The 20,892-nt window shown below is 49.6% G+C and overlaps 2 protein-coding genes across 5 annotated transcripts; one reads left to right on the forward strand and one right to left on the reverse strand.

Moving 5' to 3' along the window:
- Positions 1–253: 253 nt before the first annotated feature.
- On the reverse strand, positions 254–7,552 carry LOC311527253 (uncharacterized protein). Of its 4 annotated transcripts, none has more exons than XM_084641015.1 (6): positions 7,479–7,552; positions 6,075–6,238; positions 5,683–5,776; positions 3,546–3,705; positions 2,558–2,710; positions 254–767 (listed from the first exon to the last, which is right to left on the reverse strand). In XM_084641015.1, exons 2-6 carry the CDS (start codon positions 6,200–6,202, stop codon positions 598–600), a joined length of 705 nt encoding a protein of 234 aa, XP_084497141.1. In that variant the 5' UTR covers positions 6,203–6,238; positions 7,479–7,552; the 3' UTR covers positions 254–597. The 4 variants fall into 4 exon arrangements, with proteins under 4 accessions (XP_084497141.1, XP_084497143.1, XP_084497142.1 ...); XM_084641017.1 differs by having other exon boundaries at positions 7,496–7,539; XM_084641016.1 differs by lacking the exon at positions 7,479–7,552 and adding an exon at positions 6,363–6,592.
- A 29-nt stretch (positions 7,553–7,581) lies between these two features.
- On the forward strand, positions 7,582–18,756 carry STUB1 (STIP1 homology and U-box containing protein 1). Its single transcript, XM_084641010.1, has 7 exons — positions 7,582–7,908; positions 11,430–11,628; positions 12,401–12,566; positions 13,980–14,070; positions 15,285–15,341; positions 16,055–16,171; positions 17,640–18,756. Exons 1-7 carry the CDS (start codon positions 7,678–7,680, stop codon positions 17,763–17,765), a joined length of 987 nt encoding a protein of 328 aa, XP_084497136.1. The 5' UTR covers positions 7,582–7,677; the 3' UTR covers positions 17,766–18,756.
- The last annotated feature ends 2,136 nt before the right edge of the window (positions 18,757–20,892 follow it).

Consider the following 20,892-nt stretch of genomic DNA (forward strand, 5'->3'; position numbering starts at 1 on the left):
TCATGTTCTCTATGTATATAAATCTCCCCACTGTATTTTCCACTGAATACATCCGATGAAGTGAGCTGTAGCTCACGAAAGCTTATGCTCCAATAAATTTGTTAGTCTCTAAGGTGCCACAAGTACTCCTTTTCTTTTTGCGAATACAGACTAACACAGCTGCTACTCTGAAATGAGAGATACAGTGTGAGAGGGCACTTCCTGTTGGCACCTCATTATCCTGTTGGAAACCAAGCAAACACCAACTATGTGGTACTATGAAAACCATCAAAAGTTTATTAAGGAATTATTGTAAAAATCAGTGCACACACCAAGCAGAGAGCTGGAGGAGTTAGGGTCTCAGAAATATAACCTACAGGATAGGGCTCTGTTTGAAAGATCAGCTTTGGCTTGAAATGGGGAGTGATTCAAACAGAAGAGCTTCCCTTTATTTCTTCCCACACCCGATCAATTTGACCCATTCCCTGAATGACCCCAGAAAAAGGGCAATATTTGGATTCCCAGGGAGTCCAGCTTTGGCATTTAGTTGAACTGTGCATTGGATAACAGGCAGCAAACACTTAGTGACACTTGTTAGGTTCCTGGCTGATAATGTTTTCACCTGGTTTTCCCTTTCTTTGTGGGTCTCACATCCTCATCTGCCTCATCAGCTGCCTTCTCTCCTAAGCTGAGAGTCTGCAGCAGTGAAGGACACAATTTCTGTGCCACGGCCCAGGCCCAGAGACACATCTCCACACGATGAGGAGTCCATGCTTTCTCTGTATCCACTAGAAAAGATCAGAAGGGAGCAATTAAACTCTGCATCAGTAGAGGAACCAGATGTAGATTGATTCCTACCCTGTCTCCCCCATCTCCCAAATGAATTTTTGGTAAGATATGTGGCCCAGTAAAGTGAAAGGCTGATAGTACAGATTAGAATGAGAGACTTCCCTCACACTGCTCTGCCAATGCACGTTGATCCAGATCTGCAGCATCTCTCCTGGGCTGCCACCCAACTTTGGCAATACCTCACTCCGGCCCTGAAAACATCCCTCCTGCTATTCCAGTTCTGAGCCTCTTCTGAATGGAGAATGTCAGTCATACCAGACTGGGAGGGAGGGAAAGATCAAAAGCTGCTGCTGTTTCATTGATGTGCATGTGGGCTGGGGCAGGAGAGCATCTCAGCAATCCTGGCCTACAATCGCCCTACTGCTGCTATGGTTATATAGTACAGCAGGGCAGGAAAACTTAGTGGACAAAATCATTGCCACAATGAAACCTTTAGAAATCCAGAAGGAAGACACAGTGCAGGGGAGGGAGACGGAGCTGGCCACAACGTCAAGCAAAAATTGAAGGGAGAATGAAAAGGCAATGCAAATTCATGGTGGGCACAGAAGGCTAGGAAAGGTTAATAAGGGAAATCTTGCAGAGCAGCTGTTTCAATACAAAAACAATGAGGAGTCCTTGTGGCGCCTTAGAGACTAACATTTATTTGGGCATAAGCTTTCCTGGGCTAGAACCCCCTTCCTCGGATGCACGCAGTGAAAATACAGGAGCAGGTATAAATACATGAAAGGATGGGGGGTTGCTTTACCAAGTGTGAGGTCAGTCTAACGAGATAAATCAATTAACAGCAGGGCACCAAGGGAGGGAAAAAAAACTTTAAGTGGTAAGAGTGGCCCGTTACTCACACCTTCTTGTCAACTGTCTGTAACGGGCCACTCTTACCACTTCAAAAGTTTTTTTTCCCTCCCTTGGTGCCCTGCTGTTAATTGATTTATCTCGTTAGACTGACCTCACACTTGGTAAAGCAACCCCCCATCCTTTCATGTATTTATACCTGCTCCTGTATTTTCACTCCGAGGAAGGGGGTTCTAGCCCAGGAAAGCTTATGCCCAAATAAATGTGTTAGTCTCTAAGGTGCCACAAGGACTCCTCGCTGTTCTTGCTGATACAGACTAACACGGCTACCACTCTGAAACCTGTTTCAATACAGGCTCTAATGAGAGAGGCTCTACAGTGACTGCAAGGTTCAGGTCTAAGAAACCAGGAAATTCTGTTTCCTGAATTTGACTACCAATTAATTTGCTTTTCAATTAATCACTTGAGGCAGAAACACCAGATATCAACAATGTTGTACTTACGGCAACTTTCAGGTGAGGATCTCAATGCACTGAGCAGAGGTGAGTAAATGTTACTTCCATTTTACAGATGGGGGAAGCTGAAGCACAGAAAAACTAGGGCCCAGATCCTCAAAGGTATTTAAGAGCTTAACTCCCATTGATGGGAGTTAAGTGCTTAAATACCTTTGAGGCTCCAGGCCTATGTGATTCAGCCAAGGTCATGCAATCAATGACAGAGATAAGAATAGAATCCAGGGTCCTGACTCCCAGTCATTTGTGCTAACAACTGTTTTCTTGTATCATAATGACAACCTTACTGTAAGCACTAAAGGGTTCGTTGCAATTCAAATAATTTCTGAAATTCAGACCACAAACCCTTAACTAAAGTAGAGAGATACAATCCTCCCTCCCCTACCCACTATGAGGTCTGTGGCAGTGACCCTACCTACCCTTACCTTGGTTTAGTTTCTTGACACAGAGCTGGATCTTGCCCAGGTAGAGGATATAGTGCTTGAGGGTATACTGAATTGGGGTGAGGCCAGGGATAGACTCCATTGTTTCATCTGCCATAAATGCCGCAGACTCTGGGGCTCCTGCAGCTAGAATTGCTAAGTGGGAAGAGCGTAAGAGTCTGAGCAGAGAAAAGGAAGGGGTTGGGGTTAGGAAGAGATGACATGGGGCAGCCTACGTGACAGTGATTGCCCAGTGTCTTGGAGAAACCTGTGGCTTCTCCCACCCTGTTCTGGTTCTCAAAACGCCTGGAATCAGACTCGGGATCCCACCTTCCAGGACACATCATGGAAACTGAACCCAAAAGTATGTGTCTGCACCTGTATTCCCAGCAGAGATGTGACTGAACCGAAACCCTGGGTGTTTGAACAGTCTTGAATTTGAGAGGAGAGGGGGACTGAAATAAGAATTACAATTTTCCAGTTTGAGCCAGTCTCTAATTCCCCCACATGTGAATGTGCCCCTGCTTTTTACACACACACACACACACACACACACTCTCTCACTCTGAGCCAGAGACCTAGCCACACCTTCATATACAGGCGCCATCCCATGCAAGTCCAGATGCCTTTGATTGGCTGTTTCCGCCAGCCACAGCACTAAGCACATGCGAAGGTCTTCTCTCTAAGAACTGGCCATTGGAAACAAGTTTGGCTACTTGCTGGATTGGGAAGAACTGAGACCAGGTTGCAGATGTAGGTGCTTCCCCTCTCCTTTCCCCAGCGCTCAGTTGTAGGGCCAATACTGTCTCCCATAAGTGTTTATCATCCAGGAAACATCAGCATTTCAGATCCCACTCTAACTAGCACCATTTGGGTGGTGCTATTTCCACAGTGCTGTGGAAAACCTGAACAATCTTCCCATGTGTTAGCTAACGGTATAGCCAGGCCCTGGCCCTCTTGGATTTATCCCCTCCCTCCCACAACTCCTTACCCGAAGCTGTGGCTGGTCCCACAGCCTTTAGCTGGCTCAGCTCAGTGATGGCAGCTGCCACGTCTGGAAGGAGCTGGAAAGCTTTCCTTGTACAGATCTCCACCGTTTCACTGGAGTTAGTGGCCACCAGCTGCTGCAGACGAGGACGAAACTTTCCCCGCTAGATGGGAGGAGAGAGTAGAGCATGGTAAGGACATCCCAACCTGAGGGGCTCAGCTTCTTCGCTCTACAAGTGAGTACAGCTCTTTGCTACAGGAAAAAGTCTATACTTTATGGGCACCAGCAATTAAAAGTGGCCTTTATAATAAGAGATTCAATATTGTGGGGCCATGAGTTCCATTCCAACACATGGGAAAAGTATAATGAGTCCTTCCAGAGATATTTCTTTTTAGCAGAGGTTCCCAAGCTATGGTCTGTGGGCCACTAGTGATCCAGAGGCAGAGCCCTTCCTGGCATTCTCCAGGTTGAGATGTTTTGTGATTGGAGGGAAGACACCTCAGGTGGGGATCTTTATCCTCAAGCATGGTCCAGAAAATGAAAAAGCTGTGTGAGTATTTTAAAAGGAGAATGCCAAGTGAGCTGAGGCTCAGAACTGAGGCTCTGTTTGGGGGGAAAAGGTGTTTTTAAAACCCTAAGTGTGCACGATTTTATGAAACAAAAGACTTCTAGCAATATTTTGTTTTGCTGGAGGGTGGGATTTGAAGCTTCCTCACCCACACTCTGAGCACATCACCCCCAACTCCTCACATCACTTCAGGGTCTTCATCTACTTTTCCTCTTTCCCAGTGTAGATAAAGCCTAAGCATGGGCTTCTCTGACCGCACCTTCAAGCCTCTGTCTTATTACAATGCCACTAGTTTCTTACCTTAATTTCCACCATCTCCCCTCACCTTATCCCCTATGCTCCTCCTGCTCCTCTCTCCTAAATACTCCCTTTGACTTTTCCACCCTGTCCATTATAGTTGGACTAACCACCCTCTTCCTGTGAGTCAACAGCCCATGATAATTTAATTTGATTATTATGCAGCAGGGATCCTACCTCCTTGTTTGTAAAGAATTGTGTACCATATTAATGTTTCATAAATAAGTGACTGAAGAATAATTCCCCTATTGTTGGGAAAGCCACACACAGCTCTTTTGTGCTAGTCAGAAGAAACTTACCAAGCTGTGTGAAATGCAAAAAGTTAAATTCAAGGTATGCTATTTGTTTAAAAATATTCCTGCTCTGATATTCTAAGGTATTATTAATGCAAACAGAGGATAAACTTTTAAATAAGGGGCCAAATCCTCAGCCTCAGAAGGTGAGGCGGCTGCTACCTGGCACAGTGGCTCTATGCCATCCCCATTATAGGATCCTATGTAGGGGTCATAGCCTGGGCACCTGCATGTGGCAGAAAAGCCATATGCCCCTGTGATCACTGACTGCTGGGAAAATCCCTTGGGGCTATGGCAGCTGACTGCAATTTACAGCAAGCCTGAGGCTTCTATAAGTTTTGTGTTGGGGGGCTACAATAACCACTCAATTCAGGAGCCACAAAGGTAGCATAAAGACACCATTGCTCCTCCCACAGTTGTGCATCAAGCATGGTTCAGACAGACCGGAGGATTTGGCTGGATTGTTTTCCTTGACTGCAGTACCTTAACAATATTAACAGAATTAAATAGATATTAACTATAGAGGCTTTAAGACTGGCAACATCAGCCTCTTATCACACGGGTTAAAAAAAAAAAGAAGTAAATATAACCAGCAGAGTTCCAAACCACCAGCAATTGAAAATGTTATAGACCCCAAGGCTCTGAGCCCACGCCTACACTAGAGAGTTTACAGCAGCACCGATGCAGCTGCCCCACTGTAAGATCTCTAATATAGTCACTCTATGGATCGTGAGTCTAATTACCCCAAACCCTGCAAGTAGCAGTAGCAGCCTTCTCACTGACACCGCGCTCTCCACACTGGTGCTTAAATTGGCATAAATTATGTTGTTCAAGGGGATGGCTAATTCACACACTTGAGCAACATAATTTATGTCGACTTAAGCTGTAATGTAGCCTTAGACCTTCCCTGCCACTATACACACACTTTGATTATATGGCTGAGCTGTTACATGTAGCAATTCATCTGGGGAAACCTACTTACAGCAAGTTTCCATTCCATCAGTTTCACCACTTCACCCTGTGTCAGATATTTTTCTTTCCTTCCTGCAATAGCACCTGGCAGCTCCTCCTGATACCTGAAACAAAGTCCCATTGGCAGACAAGGAGTCAAAATATATTCTTGAACCTACCTGTTCATGCAGCTGGAGTTGCAGCTGGTACTGAGCGGGCACTGCTGTGAGGAAGCTCATACTATTGAAGACCCAGCTGCTACTAAGAACAGTTGGCAGGGATTTCACACTGAAAGACAGTGGACAGTACAGCTACTATGGACAGGACTCATAGCTGTATGCCTCCTCAACAGGTGACAAGGTGGTGTTCCTTGACAGACCAGTGCTTCAGAAAAGAAACCATTTTAAATGCTGGAGGGTTTACCATTTATCCAGCTCAAAAAGGTTTTTCTTCTTGCCTCCTTTGGCTTTGAGTACATCCCAGTAGACATCAAACACTGTCCTCCAGTAGGTGGGGTCTTCACAACCATACAGCTCTCCACTTAATGGCATGTTTCAGGGTTCCAGGACACTGAGGACAAAGAACATCTAAAAGAGGAGGACAAACAAACTTGATGCTGGTGGAACTACAGAGCAGAGACCTTGTGGGGAGAAAATGCTGATACTTAACTCCCCTCCCTGCAAACCCCAAACCCTTCCTTGCATCATTCACCTTCTACTTGCCCTGTCAGCATTCTCTCTTCTCTCTCTACCCCCAGTCCTTCACCCCACCCTGTTCTCTAGCAGGCCTCTCTACCTCTTAGCACCTTTGGTCCTTATGGCCCCCCTCAAGGCGCTGCCTCTAAGCCTGGCTCTCCCTGCACCCCAGAAAGCTGCAGCTCTCCTTGCCCGACTAGCCCCTCGCTGCGCTGGTCTTTATTTCCGTGCAGCGCTCTGTGCCTGCTTTTACCACCCAGCCCCCTACTCCATCTCCCTGGCCCCCACTCCAACACCCTCAGCTTCCTGACCCTCCCAGGCCTCCTCCAAGCCCCCCATTCCAGCCCCCTGAACCCTCATAGACCCCTCAGCCCTGACCCTCCTAGCCCCACCCTTCAGCCCCCTGACCCCCACTCTATCACCCCACCCCATCCTCAGCTCCCTAACTCTCTCAGCCCCCTCAGCCCTAACCTCCCCAAGTCATCCTCCTGATCCTCCCTCCCCCCATTATTCCCCTAACTCCCTCTCTCTCCCAGCCCCCAACTCCAGCCTCCTGACCCCCGCATCCATCCTCCCACCCCCCCATTATCCCCGTAGCTTCCTCCCTCTCCCAGCCCCCCACTCCAACCTCCTGACCCCCTCAGCCCTGACCCCCGCATCCATCCTCCCACTCCCCCCTCCCCCCCATTATCCCCGTAGCTCTCTCCCAGCCCCCCACTCCAGCCTCCTGACCCCCCCGTCCATCCTCCCACTCCTCCCTCCCCCCCATTATCCCCGTAGCTCCCTCCCTCTCCCAGCCCCCCACTCCAGCCTCCTGACCCCCCCCCGTCCATCCTCCTGATCCTCCCACTCCTCCCTCCCTCTCCCAGCCCCCCACTCCAACCTCCTGACCCCCTCAGCCCTGACCCCCGCATCCATCCTCCCACTCCTCCCTCCCCCCCATTATCCCCGTAGCTCTCTCCCTCTCCCAGCCCCCCACTCCAGCCTCCTGACCCCCCCGTCCATCCTCCCACTCCTCCCTCCCCCCCATTATCCCCGTAGCTCTCTCCCTCTCCCAGCCCCCCACTCCAGCCTCCTGACCCCCCCCCCGTTCATCCTCCTGATCCCCCCACTACCCCCATCGCTCCCTCACTCTGCCTCCCCCAGCACCGTCTCCGTCTCCCCGTCCCCGTCCCGCCAGGCCCGGCCCGGCCCGGCCCCGCCCCGCCGGAAGTCCCGCTGGCTGCGGGCGGGGCGGGGCGGAGGCGGGCTCGGGCAGGGCCGGCCGGGCTGTCGCAGTGCGAGGCCGCAGGGATCCGGCCGGGCCCCGCAGGGGAGCGCTGGGCTGCGGCATGAAGGGGAAGGAGGAGAAGGAGAGCGGCGGCCTGGGGCTGGGGGGCGGCCCCGGCGGCGGGGGGCCGTGCGGGGGGCCCCGCGGCAGCGCGGCGGCCGGGCTCGGGGGCGGCCCGGGCGGGGGCAGCCCCGAGAAGAGCCACAGCGCCCAGGAGCACAAGGAGCAGGGCAACCGGCTCTTCGTCAGCCGCAAGTACCCCGAGGCGGCCGCCTGCTACGGCCGGGCCATCGTGAGTGCGGGCTGGGGGGCGCGGGGGGCCTAACGTGGGCTGGAGGGACGGGGGAGCCGTGCGGCCTACAGGACCAAGCTGAGGCCTTGGGGGGAGGGGGAATACTGCGAATTAGCTGTTACAGCCTGGCTGGGGGGGATGTGGGGAGGAGGGGCTGGCACCCATGAGGGGTAGGGGGGCCGAGCCGAGCCGTCTGGGGGGGAGGGGCTGGCACCCAGTGCGGGGGGCCGAGCCGAGCCGTCTGGGGGGGAGGTGCTGGCACCCAGTGCGGGGGGCCGAGCCGAGCCGTCTGGGGGGGAGGGGCTGGCACCCAGTGCGGGGGGCCGAGCCGAGCCGTCTGGGGGGGAGGTGCTGGCACCCAGTGCGGGGGGCCGAGCCGAGCCGTCTGGGGGGAGGGGCTGGCACCCACTGCGGGGGAGATAGAGCCGTGCCGTCTGGGGGGGAGGGGCTGGCACCCACTGCGGGGGGCCGAGCCGAGCCGTCTGGGGGGGAGGGGCTGGCACCCACTGCGGGGGGCCGAGCCGAGCCGTCTGGGGGGGAGGGGCTGGCACCCACTGCGGGGGGCCGAGCCGAGCCGTCTGGGGGGGAGGGGCTGGCACCCACTGCGGGGGGCCGAGCCGAGCCGTGCCATATGGGGGGGAGGGGCTGGCACCCACTGCGGGGGGCCAAGCCGAGCTGTCTGGGGGAGGTAGAGCTGAGCTGTGTAGGGTGAGGGCCAGTTCACACATTGGGGCTGAGCTGTTTGAGGCAGAGGCCAGTATCCCTTGTGTGTCCCTGGAAAGGCGGTACTGCAGGACTCAGTTCCTGCTTGAAAACACACGGGTGCACACACCCCACCCCACACTGCTTGGGAAGAATCTAGGCTAAGATCCCTGCTTCTTTGGAGGCCTAGTCCCTCCTTCAGTGCTGTGTTGGTAACAAGAGCCCCTTGGGAACAGGAGGCCTGGAAAAACGTTTCACACTCAGGTGTACACACCCTATGGATTTAGGCCCAGACAATGTTTTTAGCATTCCAGTTATTGCTCTGCTTGGGATGCTGATCTTGGCTGGTCAGACTTGGGATATCAATCTTTTACAAAAAGGTGAGTTGAGACTTGTTAGTGGCAATGGCAGTAAACAGGTTTCAGAGTAGCAGCCGTGTTAGTCTGTATCCGCAAAAAGAAAAGGAGTACTTGTGGCACCTTAGAGACTAACAAATTTATTTGAGCATAAGCTTTTGTGAGCTATAGCTCGATGAAGTGAGCCGTAGCACACGAAAGCTTATGCTCAAATAAATTTTTTAGTCTCTAAGGTGCCACAAGTACTCCTTTTCTTTTAATGGCAGTAAAGGCAAACAGCTGGGGATGTTGGAATTTATGATGCTGAAAGGGTTTGGACAGGACACTGTTTATCTCCTAGTCTCTCCACAAAGTACTATATGGGACCGTTAGCCCTATAATTGAAGTATTTATTGATAGGGCCTTAGTTTCTACTTCAGTATCCACTGGTTATGGGCAGGAAGGATCTTAGTTTAAAATATCGTCCAAAGGACCCATTCTATATAACGCTGCACTGCAGTGCTTGTGAGCTCTGTCTAGTGCAGCACTTGAACCTTTGATGTGGTCCAGATTCCAGGTTTACTATCAGAACCATAATCTAGAGCTCATACTGACATGGCTCTTGGGGATTTGTGTTCCTAAGCATATGTCTTGGGAATAAAACTCTTTGCTTGTATCATGCCTGTCACAAGGGGATTTTTTCTCTCTCTGACTGCAGACTGAGATGCACAGTTTGAGATGGAAGGAAATTTCTTTAAACACTCTTCGCTGCTAATGTTAGGAGATTACTGATGGGGATGCTTTTCTCCTAGGTCTGGAATAGTCTCTGTGCCCCGCCTGGTATTTAGCTGAGTCTAGTATTTCCTCTGTTTCATTAGGAACATAGCATTACAAAAGCCAGTTTGTGTAGTCTGTCTATTCTGTGTTTACTCACACACCCTCAACAAATCGCCTCTCCTCTGTGTTGTCTAATCTGATATTCTATGATTAATACACTCTTGATTTGGGTGACTGTCACCATCTAGCATGTCTCAATGTAGCATTCATGGTTTTCCTAGTTTGCCTATCCTGGTACTGCTCTTTAAGTGTGTTTTCGTGTATCAACCTGCCTGCTGGTTCATGGTAACTGCTAAAGCTTGTCAGTTGGGTCCATGATGATGAACTTGTAAACAACATACAAAACATTCCTTTGAGAAATAGATGATGGGCCAAGATTATACAGCTTTAGACTCTTCATTGTTGTCTCCTGTTTAGAAAGACAGGAGTGATAACTTAGCTCTAAGGACATGCTGGTTAACATCACTTGTATCCATTTACTGAACAAGTTGTGGTCTGAGAGCTAGAGCCTTTTGTCTTTGGAGACTTGGGTTCAAATTTTCTTGAGTCACTCACAAGTGAAAATGTGTATTGATCTCTTCAGAGTTTTCTGTGGATCTTAGTCCACATCATCAAATCACTGCAGAGTGGAGAAATCCAAAACTTGAGTAGCTAGGAGAGGGTACGAGTCGGGATTGAGATACATCAATGGAGCTGTGCCAGAGTTCCCAGGACTAGAATAGCCGGTGCTGCAGGTCAGGACTGTAGTGCATTGGCAGAGTAAGTGGAGGTCCAGAGCTAGAATACCAAGGGTCTCGTGTTAAGGAATGTGGTGAACTGGGAGGAGGTTAGGCAGGACTGGAACTGTCCAGGGTGTAGCAGATCAAGAAGTGCACTGGTGTTTGTTATTTGGAGGCCCAGGGTTTGGGATAGCAGAGGCTGCATTAGGTCAGGATTGTATTGCACTGGCAGAGCTCTGCAGGGGAAGCATGTACAGTTCCTGCCTGACTGGCTCTAGCAAAATATTTATGTAATTTAAAATAATTCAGGTCAAGGATCAGGTCTCTCCCACAAAGCAAACCTCTGGATCCAACTATACTTTGCAGGATTTCTGAGCAAAACTATCCTGTGTGGGCTTTAGAACTCTATCTCACCTTGTCTACTGGATAATGAGGAGTCTGTGGAGCATCTCAGTGGTGTATCTTTTCTCTGGCCCAGTGAAGGAAAGGCACACTCCTGCCTGGTGGGCCTTGTCAAGGCTTAAATGAGAGAGAAAAGCAGAATTCTGCATTTGCACTTCTGGAAACATGAGGCAGGATTCAGTAGCCTGCCCAGATAGAAAGCTTTTAATGCTAGTTTCCATCCTGGTACCTAAATTGTGGCTCCATATTGTAAAGGGTAATGTGCAGTAGGCCAAGCAGGTTAAATACTAGAGCACAGCAGTCCAGAGCTTGCATGCTTCGGCACTGCTTGTGACTGTTAGTATTATGTTGAGCAAACAACCTGAACAGTGAGGACCAGTCCAGTAATAATTAGATTTCACAGATACTAAGAGCAGGAAAAAGACTTGAACCCTTCTGTCCCTTCCCATCCATGTGCAGTTATGAAAGTCTCATATGCTTTGTGTTATCCTTGGTAGACCTTTAATGTGTCTGACTTTTCTTCCAGAACCGGAACCCCTTAGTGGCAGTATACTACACCAACCGAGCCTTGTGTTACCTGAAGATGCAGCAACATGAGAAGGCCCTGGCAGATTGTAAGCATGCCCTGGAGCTAGACAGCCAGTCAGTGAAGGCCCATTTCTTTCTGGGGCAGTGCCAGATGGAGATGGAGAACTATGATGAGGCCATCGCTAACTTGCAGAGAGGTGAGCAGTGTCTTCCTATTAAATGTTCAGGCCTGGAACAAGCTGTCACCAACCTATAGAGGTGGCCAGGACCTCCAATATTAACAGGATACCAGGGCCTATCTTGGGCTGTTGCTAACATACAGAGAATTGAGCGATACAAAACATTCACCGTGACGAGGGCCATGGCTGCAGAGAAATGAATGGGCCTCTCTTACAAAACAGACACCAGTATATGGCACAAGTCACAATTTGTCGAAATACAAAATGTGATTTTAAGCTAGAAAAGACTGGTGTTTAGTTCTGTATAGTCACTTCAGACCGCCAATATCCAATTCCTCTCAGTTTAAATCAGTTTAAATGCCACTCCCTGTATCTTGGTTCTGCACTTGACAACAGGCTGATATTTGATTGGGGACGAAGCCCTAAACAGGAGTCAGTTTCTTCTTAAACTGTGTAGAAATCAGTGATTTGATCAGCTTCTATATGGAGATGGTCCAATGGAGTCCAAGTCATTGTGTGCAGCTCTTGGCCCAAGGATTTATTCCCCATTTGCTGCTTTGTACTGAGGGAGTGATGTAGCACTCAAAGGCACAGGTGTTGTCTCTCACTGTTCCCTCCTTCAGGGAGAGGGGCAAAACCAGACTCACCTGGCTAAAGCAAAGGAGGTGGGAGCCATAATCCACTGTCCCAAATCCCACCTCTTATTAGATATACCTACTAACTAGATTTAGCAAAGCATCAGCTTCTTCCACCCTGCCCCCAACCTTGAGAGCACTTCTTGTCTCCCCAGCCTATAACCTAGCCAAGGAACAGCGACTGAATTTTGGGGATGACATTCCAAGTGCACTGCGGATTGCCAAGAAGAAGCGCTGGAACAACATTGAAGAGAAAAGGATCAACCAGGAAAATGAGTTGCACTCCTATCTAACCAAACTCATCATGGCTGAGAAGGAGAGGTAATGCAGATAGAAATCTCTGAGCTTTTCTACACTTGGTATTAGTCCACACTAGTGGGGTGTGAATTCTAGTGCACACTAGGGAGTCACACTAACTGACCTGTGTGAACCCTACTAGTGTCCACTAAAGTTCCTTAGTGCACCTTAGTCATAGAACCACAGAAAAGTAGGATGGGAAGGGACTTTGAGACATCATCAAATCCAGCCCCCTGCCCTGAAGCAGGACCAGGTAAACCTAGCTCACCCCTGACAGGTGTTTAACTAACCTGTTCTTAAAAACCTCCAATAATGGAGATTCTACAACCTCCCTTGGAAGCCTATTTCAGTGCTTAACTACTCTTATAGTTAGGTTAGATATTAGGAAAAACTTTCTAAGTCTCCCTTGCTACCTATTAAGCTCATTACTACTTGTCCTACATCCAGTGGATGCAAAGAACAATTGATCACAGTTCTCTTTGTAACAGTCCTTAGCAGATTTGAAGACTGTTATCAAAGCCTCCCTCACTCAAGTCACTTTTCTCAAGACTAAACATGCCCAGTTTTTTCAGCCTTTCCTCATAGGTCAGGTTTTCTAAACCTTTTACCAGTTTTGTTGCTCTCAAATTTGTCCATTTCAAACAATAGTACATTACTGTGCAGGCGGGAGGTTCTAGTGTGTGCTAGCAGGATCCACATGGATCAGTTAGTGCATGACACTCTAGTGTGCACTCCGATTTACACCCGTCTACAATGGATTAATGCACAGGGTAGACAAGCCTTCTCCGCAGCCTGGAGGGATGAGGGGAATCTTGAAGACCACTAGAGCTGTGTAAGCAGAAGGGAGGGACCGTGTCCCAGACAACACTGGTCTCAGGCAGGGAAGGGCAGAATCCCACAGGATGACCCTCCCATGTGCGAAGGGAGGAGGGGAAAAGATAAGCTTTTGTAAACATTTCCCAGTACCCTGAAATTGGTGACAAGATAGTGGCCTTCTACCAGAGCTTACCCTGGCACTTAGAAGGCACTGCCCTAAGGAAGCTCACACTATTGAAATGGTGGAGAGTCCCTGCTTATCTGGCTTTCTGGGAAAGCCGGAGTCCTTGCACTAAGAAGGTGAAGAAAGGGAAATTAAGAGCGTGTTCATTCAGAGCTGAACATTCCTTCTCCTCCATTGTGGCATTTCAAGTTCCTTTGCTGATCATTTGCTCTGGACTGTAATCATAGAAATGTAGGGCTGGAAAGGACCTTGAGAGGTCAAGTCCAGCCCCCTGTGCTGAAGCAGGACTAAGTAAACCTAGACTATCCCAGCAGGTGTTTGTCTAACCTGTTCGTATAAACCTCCACTGACAGGGATTCCACAGCCTCCCTAGATAACTTGTTCCAGTGCTTAACTATCTGTATAGTTAGAAAGTTATCCCCCTGGTTCTTCCCTAGAGAGCTGGATGAATACCGAAGGACACAACAAGAGGAGAACGTGGATGAGAGCCGGAGCCGGGCCCAACTGGCTAACGTTGAAGCCAAACATGTGAGGCAACCTCATGAATCCATCCCCTCAGTGTGGATTTGGGCCTCCTGGGTAGTGTTGGGCATGTGTCCCGACTTGGTGTGAGCAGCAAGCCCAAGGGGATGTTCTTCTCCAGGACCACCACGCCACAGCTCCTGCTTGTGGAGCAGATCTGCGGGGTATGAACACAGTCCAGCTGGGGTTTTTTCCCAGCACAGAAGATGGTAGTCCTGCGTGAGCTGTGGAGGATAACAGTGCTGCTTTGGGTTCATTGCAGTTGAGTAGGGATCAGGCACCAAGGAAGAGCATCACTGAGGGAATAGTTGTTGGAATAGACCATAGTAGAATCTTTGTGGGGATTCTGGAGCATCCTATTAGAGTACGACTAGAGGGGACATGCCTGTAGCAATTTCCTGACTTTCAGGGGTGCTGTGATGAGTCAGAAGAATACGTGGGGTGGCCGTGGGGGATGATGGAGGGGTTTTGTGTGAGCAGAGTGCATACTGTTCCTGGTGCTCTTACTGCCCTGCAGTAGGTGTTAAAGATGAGTTGAACGTTGTTGCTTTTACCGTCTAAATTCTGTGCCCAACCCACAAACAGTTGCTGCGCATGAAGTGGACAGTGGGCTTTTTGTATGCCCACTTTACAGCCGTGAAGATCTTTATTCCTGTGCCCATGTTCTTCTGGCAAAATCAGACTGACTCTTTTTGGAAGCTGTCAGCACTGCTGCTTTATCAACCACATGAGCCACTACTGATTGACATGCAAGACCGTTCCCATCCCCTCTGTTATGGCTGACACTGTTAACAACACATAGCCAGCCCCAGTTGTCTAGGTAGTGAGTCTGAGAGTTAAATCCAAGTCTCCTGTACAGCAGTGTAGAGCAGTAACTACTCAGCAGGTCGGAAGATGTGTTCCTGCCTGTATGTGATTGACACTCTGAAATCAGCAGATAGAGGCTGGCAAGGGGACACACCAAATCCTGTTCCTCAGGATCCTTGAGAGACCAGGATCCTTATCAACTTTTGCTGTGAGCCAGCCAGTTTGTTCTCTGTAAAAGTGGTTCTGCCAAGTGACTCCCGTGCTGTTGGGGTGGGTGAGGGAACAATTCCCCATCAATGGCTGCAGTGTTTGTGCCAAAGTCTCTGCAGCCTGAGAGACACTGAAGAGGCAACAAAGTCCTGCAGTGCCCTTTCCCCATTTCCCTCCCATTAAAGGGGTTATTTCTCTTTCAGGACAAGTACCTAGCAGATATGGATGAGCTGTTCTCTCAGGTGGATGAGAAGAGGAAGGTGAGGATGGGCTTAAATAGGTGTGGCAGCTGTGACCAGACAAGGAGTGCGCAGAGGGAGGGCATCAAACATGACTGATAAGGTGGCTTAGCTCGGGGTGCCAAAGATAAGGTGGCTTATCCCATCCTTCATGTTCTCCCCACCACCACCCTGCTGTTGGACTAATTTAAAACTCTCGTGAGTACCAGGTCTCTCTCAGATGAGAGCTGGACCAGAAGGCCAGATGCCACGTGGGAGGGAACGGAGCCCCAGATTTGAGGATGAGCTTGGGACTCCAGCTGCAATGGCTGGTGGCGATGGGGCATTTCATAGCAGAAAAGGTTGTGAACTGTTCACTGTCAGTCAGCTGTTCTCCTGGATGTGGTAGCCGTGGAGAAGGCCAGGTATCTATCTGGATGGAATATAAACCATATAGTAGAAGCTTCAGCTGGTGGTGGATTTAATGGTTAGTTGGAGTGCAAATATGGCCTGTGTATTTGTGGGAAGAGAGAGAGAGAGAAAACCAATGCCCCCTCATTCCCCAGCTGTGTTTTCTGATATGCAATGCAGGGATCTCCATCGTGTGCCTGACTTGGCAATGGAATCTGTGCTTCTTGCACCCATGCTGAGGTCCTGTCCCTGGGTCACCTGTTCATTGGTTTGCTGCACTAGACCAGAGATGGGCCTGTTGTATGATGGCTCCCTAATGCTGAACTTTTGTTCTCTCGAGTCAGAAGCGAGACATCCCTGATTACCTCTGTGGGAAGATCAGTTTTGAACTGATGCGAGAGCCCTGTATCACACCCAGTGGGATTACCTACGACAGGAAAGATATAGAAGAACATCTTCAGGTAATGGGAGAACCAGAGTGTTGGGCATCTGAGTGGGAGGGCAGGAGGAAAGGAAGAGTGTGGGTGCCCATGTGAGGGAGAGAAACCCAGGGCAATTTTTAGGAGATAGCAACTTAAAAGCAAATCAGTCTCCAAACATGAGTTAATGTAGTTCCAGATGCTGCGCCTGCACCTGAGGCCCCCTGGCTGATTGTGTAAGTTTGCACTCCCCTTTGGGGGGTGAAAAACCCACCCAAAGATTGGAAACTGACTGTACTGGGGAAGGACGACACAGACTAAACTCTCAGTGGTCAGGTGCTTCCCTGTCATGATTCCTTCCTCCCGCATCCTAGAGCAGCTGCAGCTCTTGCAAGCACTGTGGTGTGTTAGTGGGCCCTGGCCCCTGGTAACAATGTAGAAATCTACCTGGGGATAGGGGTGGGGCCTGCAGAAAAAGCAGTGGGGTTTCAGAGACCACCCAAATATTAAATACTGAAGTATCTTGTTTTAAAGCTTGAGCTCCATTCTGTCCCTTAGCCCATCTTTGTTTAGAGGACGGGGCATCAGTGAGAGGAGCCACACTTACGGAATTGAATGCTTCATCTTGTGAAGTTTTGCATGGGTTGAGTCCCAGTTACCTCAACCTGCCATTCCCTTGCATGGTGCCAGGGCAATGGAGAATGTCTGAAGTGTTGGAGCTACCAGGCCCCTGCTTTAATTGCGGTGCTGCTGGCTAGGCACTCTCAGTGAAGCTACATCCACTTTGGATCTCACCTCACGGCCAGGGTTTTCCAGCCCTGACTGAGCCAGTCTGGCCTCCCGGGCATGCTGTAAAGCCTCTGTTCTCTCAGGCTTTTTCGGGGGGGAATGTGGTGAGAGGGCTTTAGTTTTGGAGGAATTCGGAGGAGTCTTATGTTTAGATGGGGGCCTTGAATACTAGTCACTGGATCTATTTATAACATAAGAACGGCCATGCTGGGTCATACCAAAGGTCCATCTAGCCCAGTGTCCTGTCTTCAGGAAGTGGCCAGTATAAAGATAGTCTGTGCACCCAGAGCAATGTTAAATTGCTAAGCTAAGTTACATCTCAGCTCTCTCCTTTGTGTGTGCTCTGTGCCATCGGATTGCCAGCCCGCTCCCAGTTGTGGGTGGTGGTTCTTTTTCTGAAACCCCCACAGCTGTGGTTATGACTGAAAAGATGTTTCTGCTAGGGTAAGTAACACACTAAAGTAAGAAGTGTCTTGTCTCTTCCCCTCCTGTCTCCAGTGTAGATTAAATTGTCCAGCTGTGGCATCCTGTCTGTGGGGAGCATCCCTCAGGTAGCAAGGGGGCACATGGGGCTAGCTATACCCGGGGAACCGAGACTGACTGAGTGGCTGGGAGGTCTCTGGCAGGCCTAGGGGATGCAGATGCAGCAACAGGGTAAGGGGCTGGTTACTCAGGTTTTTGCTCTATTTCCATCCTCCTTATGGTCTCTTTTCCCTTTCAGCGTGTTGGTCACTTTGACCCTGTGACCCGAAGTCCTTTGACCCAAGACCAGCTGATCCCAAACCTTGCTATGAAGGAGGTGATAGATGCATTCATATCAGAAAATGGCTGGGTAGAAGAGTACTGATGGCTGAGCGGGCACAGTTCTGTGGATCCTCACCGCAGCCCCAGCTGTGGCAGCACACTCTGCTATGGACTGCTCTCTGAGCGTGCTGGGCTGGCACCAAGCCTTACTCACTTTCAGTCTCTCTCTCTCTCCCTCCCCTCTTGGATGCCCAGAGATCCATTGGCAGTGCTGGACTAGAATGCATTATCATCTCATCTCCCAGAAACCACAGCTGGGCCAGACTGACTGAGCAGGGCCATGAAGGGTCCTTCCATCTCCTTGCTCACCTGGGCTCCTGGTAACTTCTCAACATAATAGACAGAAGCAAGATTGCCTTAGGCAGGCAGAGAGGAAGCGCCTGTCGAGGACCCAGCACTGGAGACAACCCACAGAAGCACTTTTGGAAGAGCGGTGTTACTCTGTACTAACCAGCATCACTGCTTTTCATACCCCACCTCAAACCTTCCTCCACAAAAACATCTGCCGACTCCCTTTCCCCACAGCACAAGCCCTGCTCCTGGGGAGATGTGGGAGCCGTGCCTACGGTGAGGAGCTGGCTCGGAAGGGCTCTCCTGCTGTCCATGCTGAACTGCATTCTCCACTCCCTCCCTCTGTACATAGTTTGTTTCTTTCTTCCTACATCTCCTGTCTGTCCAGTGTAGTTCTGTTCGTGTTTTCCTGTAAATAGCCACTTGCTGGGGGAGGGAAATGAAATATATATTATACAGACGTTGACTGGTATGTGAGATTGTACTGGGAAACCACTGTCCTGTAGGATGGAAGCCGTGACCCATGGGAGGCCACTCTCCAGCCCCAGGGACAGTAGTTCCCTGCTAACCACTTGGATCAAAGTTCATATTTGTTTTAATTAAACCCTTAAAAAAAGAAAAAAAGTCGGCCGAAAGCGTTTTGGTTGTTGAAAGTCTTGATGTCTGATTGGCCTGCAGACTGCCTGGCTTCATGAGTGCGCTCTCCAGAAGTTTGCCAGTGTTAATAAATATTTCAGCAATAAGTGTTGAATAGTCTGAATGTTTCATGACTGAAGGGATCTTTCCTTTGAAAAGGCTGGTGGAGGCTGGGCAGAGGCAGCCCCCAGTGGCACATGGGCGCAGAAGTGGAGGGCATGTGAATAGCACTTGCACAGAAGATGACATCTCTTAGTAAGGAGTGCAGGTAGGCTGCTCGCATTAAGATGCAGCATGGCATGCTGGGCCTGTAGTCTCCAGAGGCTGTACCTCCATGTTAAAGATGAGGGTAGCTGCAATCTTCACATGCAAGGCAGCATGTGAATGTCTGCACATGGGGGATCTAAGTGTTCTTTTTGTTGTATGTTATCTATGCCATGTTGCATCAATTGCATCACATGGGCAGGCCTGTTCTCTAACAGGAAGCACTGTCTAGTTTTTGCTTTGTTGATTTCTAAACCTGTTCTGTTGCTGCTTGAAGTTCTGTCCCCTTCAGATCAGATTTTTCCTAGGGAGAACGCTGATTTATATTTTGGAGAAGTTCAGGGTTTGGAGAAACCCTCTGGTGCATGATGCAATTACTGTGTTGATGTTTTGTGGGGTGTTTCCTCCCGTTTCTGTGGGTGCGAAGCTTCTCAGATTATAGCTGTGAGGGGGCAAAGCTGCTAGCATCAGTATCTTTGCTCTGTTGTGCAATCTCAAGGCCAGGAAGGGGCTTTCAGACTGATGCCAAGCAAAACCTGTTTGTTGGGTGGGTTATTACATATTGTAAGAGAAGAAATGCTTGTAGCTTCTTGTGCGTCCCTGGAGAAGGCAGTTAAGGTGTAGCCTCTGTCCCTCCCCACAAGGAAGGAGGAGGTGGCAGAACAGTGTTGCTGCCAGTTGGAGGAATCTCTAGCTGAACTCATTAGCCCACCTGGTCAGGTATTTGCCAGGATATTTATAGGGAGTTGGGGGAGGGAAAGGAAACTGGCCTTTATGAAGACTGGAGTCTAAGTCTCCTGCTCACTTAGCCACTGGCAAGCATATTAGACAGAGCTTTTGTTGAGGGAGGATATACATAGCAAGATACTTGAATATAACGATGTCTCAGCAGACCACTCGTCTAGCCAGTCTGCTGTCCTATTTTGAGTCAAGGTTTCCTCTGTTCCCTGGGTACCTTGCTGTTCTGTTGATCTCAGTTGGTGATCATTGTACTGTGTTCTGAAGTGGAAAGAAGGTGCCCTTTGTCATTTTATCCTGGCTAATGTAACTGTAGATTCTGTTTTTTCTTTTGAAGTGCCCAGTGATTTTTTTTCAGTCATACTAAGAGCTTTCTGGCTGATATCTGTGGCAAAGAGTTCTCCAGGTTAGTGACAGGTTGCAAAGGAGAGGATTGCCTGTTGTTGGTAAATGGGGTATCTTTTTAATTCCATCAAGTATCCTTTCATTCTTGCATCAGGCTTGGGGGAGGAGTAAGTACCTGCCTGGCTTTCTAGCCATGAATTATTCATGGAGTGCATTGGTAGCACTTTACGAACCAATTCATCCTTCTTGCCATCCTCTCTCGGCTAACTCCTCTCCAAACTCAAGAGCAATTACTGAGAGAGGAAGGGAAGCAGGCGCATTGCCCTCCGTGGAGACCGTTTGTTCAGATTTGTTTTCAAGGTCCCAGTGTTCAGTCTTGACTGCTTCCAGAGTCAGTCGGACAGGGGCCTCGTGCCATTTCAGAACTTCTGGGCAGGGCCAAGCCTTGCCTGCAAGGTGACAGCTGCACTTGTGACCTACCTACTGGCTGACGGAGCCAAATGCCATGCAGAGCTGTCTGGGTCTGTCGACCAACACCCTAGCTTCCATCGGTGAACCCTTCACAGAATTGTCCTTTAGTGCGGACTAGCTCAAGAAGACCTATTCTAAGGGTGCATTACTGGGAGGCAGTGTGGTCTGTGCTCATTACAATGGAAGGGACTCTGGGTTGGGGGCAGGAATCTATTTCTAGTCTTGCCCTGGATCGGCAACTCCCTGCCTCAGTTTCCCCACCTGCAGAACCAGGATAAGGCTATTGGGGTCTGTGCGCTGCAGTCAGGAGCGGTGATTGCAGCATCTGTAGACACAGCTGAGCTAGATTTGATCTAGCTTGAGGAATGATAGTGGCAGCGTCCGCAATGGCTACTTGATTAGGTATTGGAGGTTCAGGGTGGGTG

The sequence above is a fragment of the Lepidochelys olivacea genome (genome assembly GCF_965140295.1).
Source record: "Lepidochelys olivacea isolate rLepOli2 genome assembly, chromosome: 10".
Classification (NCBI taxonomy): domain Eukaryota; kingdom Metazoa; phylum Chordata; order Testudines; family Cheloniidae; genus Lepidochelys; species Lepidochelys olivacea.